Below are 14,784 nucleotides of genomic sequence, written 5' to 3' on the forward strand. Positions count from 1 at the left end.
TTACCCCAAAATATTTAACTCTGTTTACTTTTAATCCTAAGAATTTTCTGAGGTAATTATGAATATAATGAACATGCTATGTTTTTGTTTTTCTTACAAATTGGTTCCAGGTCAAGCTATTGAGCTTGGATACTGGTATTTAAACCCAGGACTAACTGACTTCAAACTTAGTGGCATTACAGGGCATGTCGACTCTTCAATTTGCACAGTCCTTTTAAAAGGCAATTTAGTACCAGGAGGCAGGGTCTAAAATTATTCCTACCCTTTGATTCGATAATTCCAATCATGAAAATCTATCTGAACAGGACAGAAAAATCTAAAGTAAAAAAAAAAAAATTACCGCCCTGGCCTGTTTAGCTCAGCGGTTAGAGCATCGGCCTGTGGTCCAGAGAGATCCGGGTTAGGTTCCCGCTAAGGGCATGTACCTTGGTTGCGGTTTGTCCCCGGCCATGGTTGGGTTGTGCCGGTGGCAGCCACTTGATGTGTCCCTTTCACGTTGACGTTTCTCTCTCTCTCTTCCTCTCTCTCTCTCTCCCACTCTATCTGAACAAAAAATGAAAAAATGTTCTTGGGTGAGGATAAAAAAAAAAAATTACCACAAAGATGTTCTTCATGGCATTCTTTACAGAGAAACAAAAATGAAAAGCAACATTTGTGTTTGTTTATTTAAATGAATACTAAATATTTATATTTAGACGTTTAGGTAAAATTCCAAGCATAATTATATGAAAAAAAAATGCAATCTCATGTGTTCAATGAATAACATAGCTGGAATATTATCGAACCATGGAAAATACATTAGGAAAAAGCTTTAAAAAAAATGGCTGTTTTTATAAGTAAAAAAAAACAAAAACAAAAACAAAAAAAAGCAGAACATAATATTGCCTAATGATGTACAACCTCTACAACTTTGTGTGGCTGGTGGTAGAATTAGACACTGCTGGATACATGTGCTCAATAAATATTAATTAAATAAATGAGTGAAAAAGACCAAGATGAAGGACAGCTTTAAAATGTTTTTTTCTACTCTTTAATTTTTCTGTAATGAGATATTCTGGTTTTATAATGGAACAAAACTTTTTTTTTAAGATGTTATATCTAGAGTGCTTGCTTGCTCATAAAATGTGTTTTTCAATTTCAACTCACAGTTCTGTGGGTAATCTATCATTCCCACCAATAGATGAAGAAGTGGGGGGCCAAAAGCTTATCCTTACCTGATCACACACATCGTAAGTGTGGAGTCTGGATCTTCTGATTCCAAGACCCTTGACCTTACCTGACCTTGAACTGGGTTGGCATGTTCTAGGCTCTGAATTGAAAGACAGCAAACTGAATTCTAATCCCTGCCCTGTCCCCGGCTTTCTGGGTGATTTTGGAAAAGTCACTTTTCTCAGGGTCTCTCCTTTGTGGACTCGCCCTGGTGATTTATACTGTCACCCTCTTCTCCACTCTCTCTTTCAATGTGTTTGAAGGGTTGATCATCATGTCTAAATAACATCGCTCCCCCCAGTCACACCATCTTCCATCTCCTTGTTTTATTTTTTTTCTTTTTCTTTTGTCATTTCCATTATCATTTTTTTTTTTATGTCAGCCTTTCAACATTTTGTCATATCATTTTCAGAAATGATCTTGTTTATTTCTTTGCCTTTTGTTGTGGGTTTTGTCTATCTAGATAGAAACTCCAGGAGGTCATAACAAGCCTATCCTGGCTGATATACAAACTCCAACTAGCTCATGAAAAAGATAACTGGTTCTGTGCAGCTTGAAGGGATGGTGAAGTAGCTCATAGAAATAGAGAAGGAGCAGGACCCCAAGAATAACAAACTCAGCCCTATGTGAAAACACACACGTATGGGCCCATTTTCTCTCTCCCCTCCCTCCCTACACCATCATTTCTCACCACTGCTTATCTTTGTTCTACTCCATTCTGCACATTGCATCCATCTGGAAGGGAGGAATTATTCCAGAAGCCATAAATTCACTTTGTCCCAATTTAGCACCTTCAGCAGAAAGTTTTATTGCCCCCAGTATCAGATGGCAACCACTGGAGAAGATTCTGGTTGGCTTTGCCTTGGTGACATATGCCTCCTGCCCCAATCACAGGAGTGTCCACTGTGCCTGCTCAAACATATGCATGTGTTTGTTATTATTACTGTATGTATACTCAATTTTACATGTCTTTGAAGGAATTTATTCAAATCATTGCTCATTTTGTGTGTATAAGTTTAGGTAAAGCTAGATAGAAATCATCTTTAGATTCACTTGACTTCCATAGAAGTTAGAGCTATGAATATTTCCTTTTAGGCTCCTATGGTTAGTCTTGCTCTCCTTCTGAGTACTAGGTTGAAACATCCTTGAGTGTAGCTATCATCACTTCCCTTCTGCCCCTCCATGTTACCTCGTGCTTTAGAGTTAGTAGGTATCCTTTAAATTTCTTGCATCAGATTAAATTAACTACTTACTTAGTTAGATTTGTGGGCCTCTTCATTGATTAGATTTGTTTTATTTGGTGAGGATCTGAAAGTTTTCACTAAAAACTTACTTAATCTGTAAGCAGGAAAGACAATATCTTTATTTTCAGTTTAAGAAATGCTATTCCACAGTGCTAAGGAAGAGACAGGAACCATTAAGCCTTGCAATAAATCTTCCTTCAAATCACTCATTTGAGTCTCTGTTATTGATGTTGTCTCTAGCTAATTGATTTTTACTTTGTACCTCATTTAATGGTATGGATGGAAGCATCTGTGGGGAAAATTGCTCAGTATTTTTCTTCACTGAAACTGTAGATCCTACCCTTGACTTTTGAGTTAAAGGGAAGAAAATTGCTGGAATCCATCAAAAACCATCCCTGGGACGGTAACTAAAACTTGAGGCCCTCGCTACCAGACTCTAATGTGTGGTCTAGTACTGTTGGCTTCCACTGGAAACTTTGACAAATGCAGAATCTGAGGTCTTAGCCCAGACCTATGGGACCCGCGACTTAACCAGGTTCCCAGGTGATTTCAAAGCACAGAAAAGTTTGAGAAGCACTGTTTTAGAGATCAGAATCGGCTTCCTGGTAAGGCTTGTTGAGCTTTGCATGTAACTGGCATCTGCAGAAAGCCAGGTGTTTACAGCTGAAATCCTCCAACTATGAACTCGTTAGAAACATTGCTGATTGCCCCTGGCACTCTTTCCACCCAACTTTGGAATGTTCTCCGCTCTATAGTCCAGACAGCTTACATGGAGACAGAAAAGTTGGCCTAAGAGTAAAGACCCATTTGTCAATCTTGCCTAAAGACCAACTGTTTTCTTGAGTGCCCAACAGGCAAAGTAGACCAAAAAGAGTCTAGGTCAGTGAATCTTATGGGTGTGGTCTTTGCTTGATTGGCTAAATAATAAAGTCAAGGTCATGAGTTTGACCCTGGACCAGCCAGATAATCTCTTAATCAACTCCTCCCGGTTCTGCTGCATCTCCCATCCATCTGCTCATGGTCTTGCTAACTCATCGTGATTTCCCCTCACTAAATTGCATCTATTGCTTTAAATTAAGGTTCTTCTTTTTAGCTTTCTGATTGGGGTGCTTGAGGAGGATGATATTATTTAAGCCCATCTCCTAGAAACTCCAACTCAGACACTGACTTTGTGGGAGCCATGGTTATCTTTATTCAGCCCTATTGATGCAGCCTCAGACCGGATGCCTTATCAAGATCAGCTGTTTGCCAAATTGCTACCCCACATGGGGGAATTGGGAGGTTAGAGTCCACTTCCATTGACTAGGTTTGACAAGCTTGATCTTGTCATAGATCCTGTGGTTGCTAAGAATGCAGAATCTGAGTAACTTGTTGGGTTCTGGTTATAACTCCACTACTTCCTGACGTGACTTAGAGCAAGTTACTATGTCTCTCTTCTTCAGTTTATTTTTCTATGAAATGAAATTGTTCTAGAGCCTAATTCCCAGAGTTGCTCTAGAGATGAATAATTATGTAAAATTTAGCACAGTACATATGATAATATCCTACCATTAATATCTACTCATTTTGCTATTGGTGGAGAGAGATCCGCGTTCCCACCTGTAGCTTGTGGGAGTGGGCGTCTTGCAATATCCCAAGAAAAAGAATTTTCTGAGACTCACACTGGAGGATGAGATAGTGTGGATAGCTCTATTTTTGTGGAATCAAACCCCTGAGTTTCCAAGGTCCCATCTCTCTTTGTTCCCCCAAGGAAGAAGTGTAGCTTTGGCTTCAATAGGGCTAGAATCAAAGCCAGTATCCAGAGCTTCCATTCCATGTGTGCACAGTCCAGCACAGCATCAGGCTGGCTGAGTGTGTGTTCCCAGCTGCAGTCCACCAATCCACCGCATGTGGGGTTTGCAGGGCCACGTGGCTTGGAGAAAACACGGGCGAACGCACAAAAGCAGAAATAAGAAAGCGCCACAAGCCAAGAGCCAAGAGTCACAAAACAAACTCCTTTGTTTGGAGGATTATGTATCCCCATATTTTTGTGGGCTTACATCGTCCCCACCCATTCTGGCCAATGATCTTTGTTCCCAGGTTTTACTGACAGGCATCTTCCCTAGTCATCCCAAATTCACTGCACATGCATCTGTCTCCCCTTTGTTAGACCCCTTCCCCCAATAATATGTGAGGAATGGGCTAAGGTTCCCTGGAGGATGTGAAATTGCAGCTTCCTGGTGAAGCTGCCCAGTTGTCCATGGTTATATGTCTGGCCTCCCTTTTGCTCCTTCCCTGTTATTTATAACGAGCTAATTACAACAGTATCCATTTCATTATTGTCATAATCCTTAAGGAGATATGGTTGTATCAGAATAGAGAGTTGGCCGGGGTCAAACACAAATAATTGCAGGCACAATTTTTTTTTTAAAGTCCTCCCTTACCCCACAAACTTCTCCTCTTTATTGTCAGGTACAATTATTCCCCCAGTACATGTAAATCATGAGTTTGATCAAATGCAGGGTATTTTCTTCCTCCCCCCTAAACTTTGTCAATTTTGATACAAACCAACATAGTTTGAATAATTATAATCAACATCCAAATACATCCAGATTGATTAGAATTCAGGCTTTATTACTGTACAATGGAAAGAACCAAAACTTAATTCCAAGCATGTGTAGTTAAAGCTTGCAGAGAAGGGTATTATTTACAAAACATATTCAACATTTAAAGAAAAAAAAAATGACATTTGAAGAACAAAATATACTTAAAATGGTTTGCTTTTAAAAAGCCCATTTTCCCCAAGCCTAAACTTTGTTATTTCATAGTAAGCAATGAAGTTATTTTACATAATCTAGTTAAACAGTTTAATGGGAACAGCATTTGGCAGAATAAAAAATTGCATAGATGTGTGACTCCAAAATAATTTTATTAAAATCCAATTTGCAACCTCCAAAGAGAGTTTGCCCCTAATAGACTTAAATATATGATTATTGAAATGTAAAGTACGTAGAAAAGGAAACTAACATATATATTGTCCACCCTCAATTTCAAAAAGGAGGGTAGGAGGCTAAGGCAAGGAAAAAGTAGACATTTTTCTTTTTCCATTTTCTCATACAATCCACTGCTCCGTTACCCATTCAAATTGGAAGTGGAAATGAAATGCTGAAAGAGGAAATTGACCAAATAGTCTACCTTATCATTTCCTTTCAGGTCTTGATTAGGAAATTTACCCTACCCCCCCTCCAATTGTGTGTATGGGGATGGGGTCTTGAAGAAAAAAGTTCATGAGAATCTGAGACATTCATGTTCTGACACGGTAGGCAAGATATAAGTTCTACCAGGAAAGACAGCAACTCAAGGAAAAGACTATGGGCCAAGAGCAACTAGAATGGAACAGATCGAGCACCAGACTGAAAAGGTTTGGGGTTACGTAGCACCTAGAATCTCTGATTTAGAGAATTATCATTAACAAAATATATACTGCATTTTAAAGAGACACTTGCTTTTCTGGCTATTGTATTTTTAGTACAGACCTGGTCTATAAAAGCGAAAGGGACTAGAAAAGAGAGAAGGATGTGATAGCCCATTCTGCAGAAGCCACTTGAACAGTGTGCGTAACCTAGATGGGTCATTATTCTGATCCCACCCACCATGCCCCATGGAGGGAAAAATCACAACGTGATATGGTAGCAGAATTGGCTGACTCTTGTATTCTTGTGGACAATTGGACTTATTCTTGGGAACCACTAGCCTGTACATCATGACCCATCTTGCTTAGAAGATGCATTTGAGAAGGATCTGTTAAGGGATGATAAACTCGCATATGTACCTCTTGCTGCTACGACAGACCTCATCACTCCACTTGCCCTGAGCAGACTGGGAGAACAGGGCACAGTTTTCCCGCTTGCCACCATTGGGCTGTGCTCGGTCCCAATTGAGGAAGGAGACGGCAACTCCATTGACATCAACAAACTTGCCTTCCGTGACCAGGTCATTGATGCCCAGCCAAAAATCATTGACACCTGGCAGGCTCCTTTTACCATAGTCTCGAAGGGCATTGATCTCGTCCGTGTTTCTGGGGATGACCAGGGTCCCTCCCTTGGAAATGCAGTCTTCATTGGCTTCATGGAAGTGCTTCGAGCCTTCCGAAGCAAGGTAGCATTTCCTGTGAACTTTTGTGCCTCGGAGACAGACTGTAAGGATGTGAAATTTGACATGTTAAGATGCTTTTTGAGTGTAATACATCCAGGACTGGACCTGGCAAACAGCAAGGCATATTTGTGGAATGAATGATATGTGATGGTGAGGCTGAGTGAACATTTATTTACTGGAAATTTTGTATGTGTTAGACATTGGGCTAAGCACTTTACACAAATAAATGCATATAATAATCACAACAGTCCACGAATTGGGATTTTATTACTCCCATCTTTACATATCCGGGTATTGAGGCTTAGAGAAGTTGCTACTTGCAACAACTTAGCATGTAAAAATATAACTTCGCATGTAAGATTACAACTGCACACACCCAGGTCTGAACCTCCGTTAACACATGGCCTTTAGCCTCATGCTGCTTTGTTACACATGTGCTTGTTAGTTAGTGTAGCTCCACTATGTGCTGAATGTCCTTGGGACTTTTGGAATTGGAATGATATTTCACAATTATTAAAAACAAAAACAGCCCTGGCTGGTGTTGCTCAGTGGTTAGAGCATCGACCTGCGGACTGAAGGGTAAGGTGTCTGATTCCCAGTCAAGGGCATGTACCTGAGTTGCAGGCTGGATCCCAGCCCTGGTTGGGGTGCATGCAGGAGGCAACCAATTGATGTGTCTCTCTCACATGAATGTTCCTCTCTCTTTCTTTCTCTCTCTTCCCCCTCCCTCCCTCCTTCCACTCTCTCTAAAAGAATCAATGGAAAAAAATGTCCTCGGGTAAGGATTAACAAAAACAAAAAAACCAAAACAAAACAAAAGCAAAAGCCTGAGTTGAGACAGTGTTTTTCTTATGCAGATAGCTCAGCCCTGCTAATATTGTGTAGGCATTCCAATATAAACCAAACATAGAGATAGTTTAGGGCAAAGCACTGAAGAATCAGGTTCTGACATTTACTACCTTTGAACCAATTATTTCATTTCTCTGGGCCTCAGCTTCCTCTTCTGTAAATTGAGGATAATCATAATGGCAGGTGTCTCAAATTGCTGGCGATTAATTACTGTGTTAAGGCAGGGAAAGCATTAACAGAACTCTTTCCCTTTCTGCATGCACATTAGACCTGCTTTTCGCTTTCTAATTGTTTCCCTGGAAACCTGATAACACGGGAAACCTGATACCAGTGTTAGTAGGCAACATTGCTTATGGTAAAAAAAAAAAAAAAAAAAAAAAAAAATGACCTTGAATTGGTAGCATGCATGGTCTGGGAGTTACAAGTACTCTTCACCGAAAGTCATAACTTCAGTCTTCCTGAAGGCTGTAACTCAGAATTGGGCAGGTCTCTTGTGGGACCCTTGAAACCCTGCTTTTGAAGTGCCTATGAGAGTATTGGTTCCTGCGGGTATAACCTTTGCCAGCCAAGGCTGTTCCTGAACCACCCAGTGTGGCTCTCAAGTCCCCAGCCCTGGGAGCCTAGGTCAGTAGCTCCTGGACAATAATGTGTAGGGCTGCGTAAGCTGCGGGGAGCTCTGCTTTGGGAAGAAAGGAACACCAGATGCTGCCCTCTGTTGGCAACCTGTGGTTCTAACCAATGTCCTTCCAGGTGCATTTGATGTGTGTGGCCCGAGTCCTTTGGCCTTGTGCTTAGTTGAATCTCAGCAGATCTACCAATGAGCACTTAGTAAGCGTCTGGTTAAGTGCTAATTGTTTAAGGTAGCTAATCCTTTCAATTCTGTTTCATTGCCTATCAGAGAAGAACTATGAGCAGACTTACAATGTATTATTGAAATGCCTGTTTTTATTTCTAGACCACCCATATACAGAAGAGGGGAGTGGAGAATCAAGCTGATTTCTCCAAACAATTATCTCCCCAGCTTTTGGATCCTTTCTCCTGGACACATCTGGCTTGTCAATGTCTGTTTTTAAAAGACATAAACAGAACTTGACATGCACTCTAGGTGTGGTTTGAATGCTGGCACATTGCAACCCCCCATCCCCATCTTCTTTGAGACAAGGCATTGACGAGTTGGGGTCTTACCTGTCTGCAGGGCCTGTATTTCCTTCAGTGCATTGACTTCTCTCCAGAGCTTTTCAACTTGAGTCTTTAGGTCTCCATCCTTTTCTGGGGATATTTTAGGGTGGGGTGGTGTAGGAGAAATGAAAAGCATATGATTGAAATGATGTGAAAATAAGACCTGGTCAGGTAGCTCAGTTGGTTAGAGCATCAGCCTGGTACACCAAGGTGCTGGGTTTAATCCATAGTCAGGGCACATACAAAAATCAACCAAGAAATACATACATAAGTGGAACTACAAATCGATGTCTCTCTCTCTCTCTCTTTTTTTGTCTCTCTCTCCCTTCCTCAGTAATAATAATAATAATAATAATAATTCAAAATAAAATAAAGCTTTGAGATCCAGAGTGGTTTTGATGAAATTGAGCTCGGTGTACGTGAAAAATAAAGCATGACTCTAAGTTGGCCAGGAATATTCATAAGGGTTTGGTGAGGATAATAATACTGGAAGTTCCTTCCTTGTGTCGGGCTCCCTTCTCTCACTACAGCCCTTCCCGTGGGACTCTCTCCACCAGGCTGCAGACTCCCTGACCTGCCGTCCCCTCCTAGAGCAGCCGCCTCCTCTCAGGACCCTGTCCTTGGGGTCCTTCCTGCCCGGAACACTCTTACTCATCTCGTGATTAAGTTTAAACCTCTCTTCTTCTGAGAACAATTTTCTGATTATCCTCTCTACATTGGCATCCCTCTGGCTAATCTTTGTCTTTGAACGTTTTTCTTCAGAATACTTTCTCCACTCTATAGTTATTTCACTTAATTTTATCGGTCTGGTTGTGCAGCGTATCCCTGATGCTTACCACAGTACTGGCACATAATAGGTGATGCAAATCAGCACAGCTTTAGAACTGATGAGGGCTGCCTTAGAAATTGACAGCTTGTGAGCCCTTCAAAGGCAGGAATTGTAATAAATTATGATAAAAATAAGAAGTATTAAAAGCCACCATTCTGTATGTGCCAAGAGCTTGATTCTTTCAATATTCCTGTGAGATAGATACCATCACTATCCCCTTTTCACAGAAGAAGAAATAGAGGCACAGACAGCTGAATTAACCTGTGCAAGGTCACCCCGCTGGTAGGGTACAGAGTCAGGATTTGACTCTCACTGACTCCATTTCGGTTCTCTTCCCATCCCTCCCATCTCCTTCTGCAGTGATCACCTTCACCAGCTCGGTCCCTAACACATGGTCTTGGACAGAGAAGATGCTTAAAGCTTGATAGGAGCTGTCCCCAGATGCCTCCTTAGGAGGATGCTGTATAGAAAATCTATGCTCTGTGCTGGGTTTTTCTGGACAGTCCCAAACCCAAATGTGCTAATTCACCATCCCTTTGAACATGTGCTTTGCGAACCAAGTATTTCCACATTTGGGTTAGGAAAATGCCTTCTGAGGTACCCAGGGGTGGCTCCTACCTCTGTTTCACTTGATACTCAATAGCTCAGCTCAGAAATACAATAGCGCAAGGATTTCCTTATTGGGACCATTCAGTCCAGAATCAATATATTCAGAGTGCAAAACCATTGGCTGTGGGGGGCCAGGCTTGCAAAGACCTGAGGACTTGCTTCCAAGTTACAAGTTGTCAGTTCTATAAACGTCATGCCCCATCCCTCTCAGCTTCCTGCTCTATTCTATTGAAATAAGTGACCTCCACAGAGAAGCTGTAAACATTGTAATTAACATAAAGACACAAGAATTACTACTAGGCCCCTGGGAGATCATTACGGAAGTCATTATCCAGGTGGCTTGGCTTCTGTTTCTATCTTTTGTGACAAATGTGAATGTATTTTGTCTATAACGAATACAGGGAACAACTATTTCACTGTAAAATTTATATTTTATTTATTACTTCAGGGCATGATTTTTTGAGACCTATACAGTAAATACTAGAGAAATCTTTTGTTTGGAGCTAGATCACTCAATTGCCATTTTGAGTTTTTAAAAAAGGCTTTGTGCCCTGGCCGGTTTGGCTCAGCGGTTAGAGCGTTGGCCCCTGGACCAGAGAGACCCGGGTTCGGTTCCCACTAAGGACACATAACTTGGTTGCAGTTTGTCCCCGGCCCTGGTTGGGTCATGCGGGTGGCAGTCACTCGATGTGTCCCTGACCCTTTCACGTCGATGTTTTTCTCTCTCTCTCTCCCTTCCACTCTATCTGAACAAAAAATGGGAGAATGTTCTCGGGTGAGGATTTAAAAAAAAAGACTTCTTTTCATTTTATTTTTAGTGTTCTCCAAAATAGGTACAGTATAGAAATGATGCAAAAATAATTCTGTGAAGAAATGCCCAGTAAACATGAAAATATCTCTGCCTCATTAACGATCAAATAAGTGCAAATTAAAAAAAAAAAAATTTTTTGTTCTTTTGGTTAGGTTGGCAGGGCTTAAACTGGTGGGGTGATGTTGTGTTGCCAAGGTGTGTGAAAACGGCACTCTCGTACACTGAAGAGAGGACATAGATTGATGCTGTTATTCTGGGAGACGATTAGAAAATATGATTAACCTGAAAATTTGCTTCTAGAAATGTATTATAACATCCTAGCATGGAGGAGCAATATACATATAGACGGTCCCTGACAAGAAGGTTTAATTTCTGACTTTTTGACTTAACTATGGTGTGCAAACCATACGCTGCCAGTAGAAACTGTACATCCAGTTTTGAATTTTGATCTTGTCCTGGGTGAGCGTCACGTGGTGCCATTCTCCCTGTGATGCTGGGCAGAGACAGAGAGTCACAGTGTCCAGTCAGTCACGTGATCACGAAGGGCAACAACTGATACTCTATCGTATATACTGTGTTGTCAGTGATTTCTGGAATATTGTGTCATGAGCACATTTAAGATAGTTTAGGCTAAGCTATAATATATAGTAGGTTTGGTGTATTAAATGCATTTTCAAGCTAAGATATTTTCATATTATCAGGATGTAACCCCATCATAATGAAGAGAGTCTTTTTCTTTTTCTTTTTTTATCGTCACCTGAGGATATTTTCTTGCATTTATCTTCAGATAGAGTGGGAGGAAGGGGGGGGGGGAAGAGAGAGAGAAACATTGATGTGAGAGAGAGCCACATTGACTGGTTGCCACCCACCCAACCCCAACCAGGGCTGGGGACAAACTGCAACTGAGGTACATGCCCTTAGCAGAAACTGAACTCAGGACTCTTTGGTCCGCAGGCTGACGCTCTAACCGCTGAGCCAAACTGGCCAGGGCAGTCAGCGAATCTTTATATGTGTATAAAGCAGTTCACTGAGGCACTGAATCAAACAGAGATAGATTGAAAACCACACAAAAGTTCACCAAGAGAACAGATTAAATAAGTCATGACCCATCTACACAATGGAATATTATGCAGCTGTTAAAATGACTGAGGTATGCTTTGCATTGCTATCCAAGAGTTAATAGATGAAATTAATTAGTTTGTCTGCCAGACACTTGACATAGCCAGTTCTTGTTTTTTTAAAAAAATATCAAATTTTAATTGTGCATTTAAAAAACTGGGAATAATGTTCAGCCTGTGTGGCTCAGTGGATGGAGCATCATCCCATGGACTGAGAGGTCCCAGTTCAATTTCTGGTCAGGACACATGCCTGCATTGCGGCCTTGATCCCTAATAGGGGGCGTGCAGGAAGCAGCTGATGGATGTATCTCTCTCACATTGATGTTTCTCTCTCTCTATCTTTCTAAAAAAGTCAATAAAAACGTATTAAAAATATATATAAAAATAAAAAAAAAAACTGGAAATACTACCTCCCAACAATTTATAGTGGGTAATTCTGTGGAGAGGATTATTTGCAGGTACTTAAAATGCTTTAAGTGTGTGAGAGGGTAAGGAGAGACTGTTCTGCAAATCTCGGCTTACTGCTTCACCTACTGTAGAATCTGCGTATTGGGACCTAATGGGATAAACTAGCAAGAACTGCTTTTAGAGGATGATACTAAGACGTGTACCAGTCAGTTTAAAAAAAAAAAAAATAAGGTGTGTTTGTATGTACAAATGTGCATGGGGGGGGGGGAGGGGAGGCTCTCTATAACCTGAACTGCAATTACTTCAGAAACAACCACACAGCACACACACACACAATTCATCCCCCTCCCCACGTCCCTATTGGGTGGTCACCACTTCACACTCCCTCCCACTAGTGAAGAAATACTGGCTACAAAAACATGCCACGTCACCCAGTACCTTTTCTCTCCTCCTCCCCCGCCCGCATCCTCAGCAATATACTTTACCTGTGCGTGGGAAATATTTCAACCTTTCCTTAAGGAGGTAGCAGGGCACTATCATATTTTATAAGGAAAAAACATTCCACTTAGGAAAACTTGCATCAGACTTAAATTGTATAAATAAATTCCCCTAGAAAGGGGCACTTCATAATCATCAAAATACAACACAAGACAAGCCCCCTTTCCACCCACCAGCCACCTGTGTTGTGTCAGATCAAGACCAAGCTTGTTGGTATTTTTCTGTGTTTTATTGTTAATGAAGTGCCATTGATAAGGGAATAGTGTCATAATATTGACTTTAAAATGTTCTGCTGCGAAAATGACTGAGAGGATGAGATAAAACATTGCCGGTGTTTTTCCTTTTGCTTTAGTTCCAGCATGTTGCAAATACATGGCCATCATGTTGGTTCTTTTTTTTAATAGTCCTCACTCGAGGACATTTTTTGATATTTTGTTCAGATAGAGTGGGAGGGAGAGAGAGAGAGAGAGAAACATCATCGTGAAAAGGACACATCGAGTGGTTGCCACCCACACGACCCAACCAGGGCCGGGGACAAACTGCAACCGAGGTACATGCCCTCAGCGGGAACTCAACCTGGGTCTCTCTGGACCGCAGGCCAACGCTCTAACCACTGAGCCAAACTGGCCTGGGCATGTTGGTTCTTTGTAACATTTATTTTTTACCTCTTCACCTAATTCAAGCCACCCAAAATCTGCGACTGCTCGCAGACTCAGTTTTGCATTAAAATGTCTTCAAACACTCCATGACTTTGGAAGTTAAAATATATTTCAGTTAAAGAGAGGTTCAATTTCTCTATAACATAAAAAAGCCTAAATATATAGTGCAGACTGTCCTTCTACTAAAAGAAAATACATCTACATGGTAACCAGTGACAAAAGAGAAGTCACAATTATCAATAGTTCTTTCCTCTACTACACATTGAATATGATTATAATGCTCTCACACTTATATTTGAACAGAGTTACACAATCTCTACGAGTGAAACAGTGTCCTCTAAAATCACTATGTTCTGCTTGACCCCTTATTCATAATATCAGATGTCCACATGTCCAGTGACTCCCTCTGAAGAACAGTCTACATATCTAACCCCACACGACAAAGAATATACAATATAGATTTTTTTTTACATTACAAGAGCTTTTTTTTTTTTTCCTGCCAAAGAAAAACCCTATTACATGACTCTTTTAAACAGCAAACTCTCCAGAGAGTGAAAAGGTCGCTTGGTTCCACGAAATGCCATACCCATATGATGACATAGTACTGTCACCAGGAACAGTCTCCTGGAGGAGTGGGGAGTGAACACTGTGCAGCCCCCACCCACCCCCGAGTGAGCCTAGTGTTTTCCTGGGCTGAGAAGCCCTGTTACCTTTCACTCGGCGTTTGCTGTGTTTCCTGGCTTTGAATTTGGACGTGTGGCTGGTGGTCTGGTCCAGGAGTAAGGTGACGACCAGGATGTAAATGACAAGTGCGCTCTTTGCCATGGCTCCCGGGCAAGTCTGGTGGCCACTGTGCAGCCGTCTGCAGTGGCTAAGGGGCACGGAGCCTGCACAGCCACATCTTGCTCCGGAGTGCCGGGGCCAGCTTTATAGACGTGAGCTGGGAGCTGGCTGCCGTCCCGCTGACGAAACGTTCGAGTGCCTCGGCTGGCCACAGCATAAGGTGGCCCCTTGTTCTCCTCCCTGGGTCAGACTTTTCTATTTTAATATCGGTGCTATGTTTCCTAGCGGACTTGCCTTTTCAGAGTGTGTCAGAATTAACTAAGGGATGAAGGGTTTTGCCTGTTTTTCTTTTTCTTTCTTTTTTTTAATTTAAACTCCAGGAAGCTTGGGGGTCTCTGTGGAAAACCCCACATGTAAGTCTTTCATTTGGAGAGCTGGAGTTCACTTAATGTTC

At 41.4% G+C, this 14,784-nt stretch overlaps 1 protein-coding gene across 1 annotated transcript; it reads right to left on the reverse strand.

Moving 5' to 3' along the window:
* Positions 1-6,236: 6,236 nt before the first annotated feature.
* On the reverse strand, positions 6,237-14,372 carry CLEC3A (C-type lectin domain family 3 member A). Its single transcript, XM_036276034.1, has 3 exons — positions 14,258-14,372; positions 8,622-8,705; positions 6,237-6,628 (listed from the first exon to the last, which is right to left on the reverse strand). Exons 1-3 carry the CDS (start codon positions 14,370-14,372, stop codon positions 6,237-6,239), a joined length of 591 nt encoding a protein of 196 aa, XP_036131927.1.
* Between the last annotated feature and the right edge of the window lie 412 nt (positions 14,373-14,784).

The sequence above is a fragment of the Molossus molossus genome, unplaced genomic scaffold (assembly GCF_014108415.1).
Source record: "Molossus molossus isolate mMolMol1 unplaced genomic scaffold, mMolMol1.p scaffold_m16_p_21, whole genome shotgun sequence".
Taxonomy (NCBI): Eukaryota; Metazoa; Chordata; class Mammalia; order Chiroptera; family Molossidae; genus Molossus; species Molossus molossus.

Bases quoted from the DNA above. Each gene is read 5' to 3' on its own strand.
- CLEC3A (XM_036276034.1), bottom strand. From the start codon at position 14,372: ATGGCAAAGAGCGCACTTGTCATTTACATCCTGGTCGTCACCTTACTC. The intron at 8,706-14,257 runs GTAACAGGGCTT...AAATATCCCCAG, and splicing joins CAGCAAACGCCGAGTGAAAG to AAAAGGATGGAGACCTAAAG. The intron at 6,629-8,621 runs GTAAGACCCCAA...ACATCCTTACAG, and splicing joins AATACAGGCCCTGCAGACAG to TCTGTCTCCGAGGCACAAAA.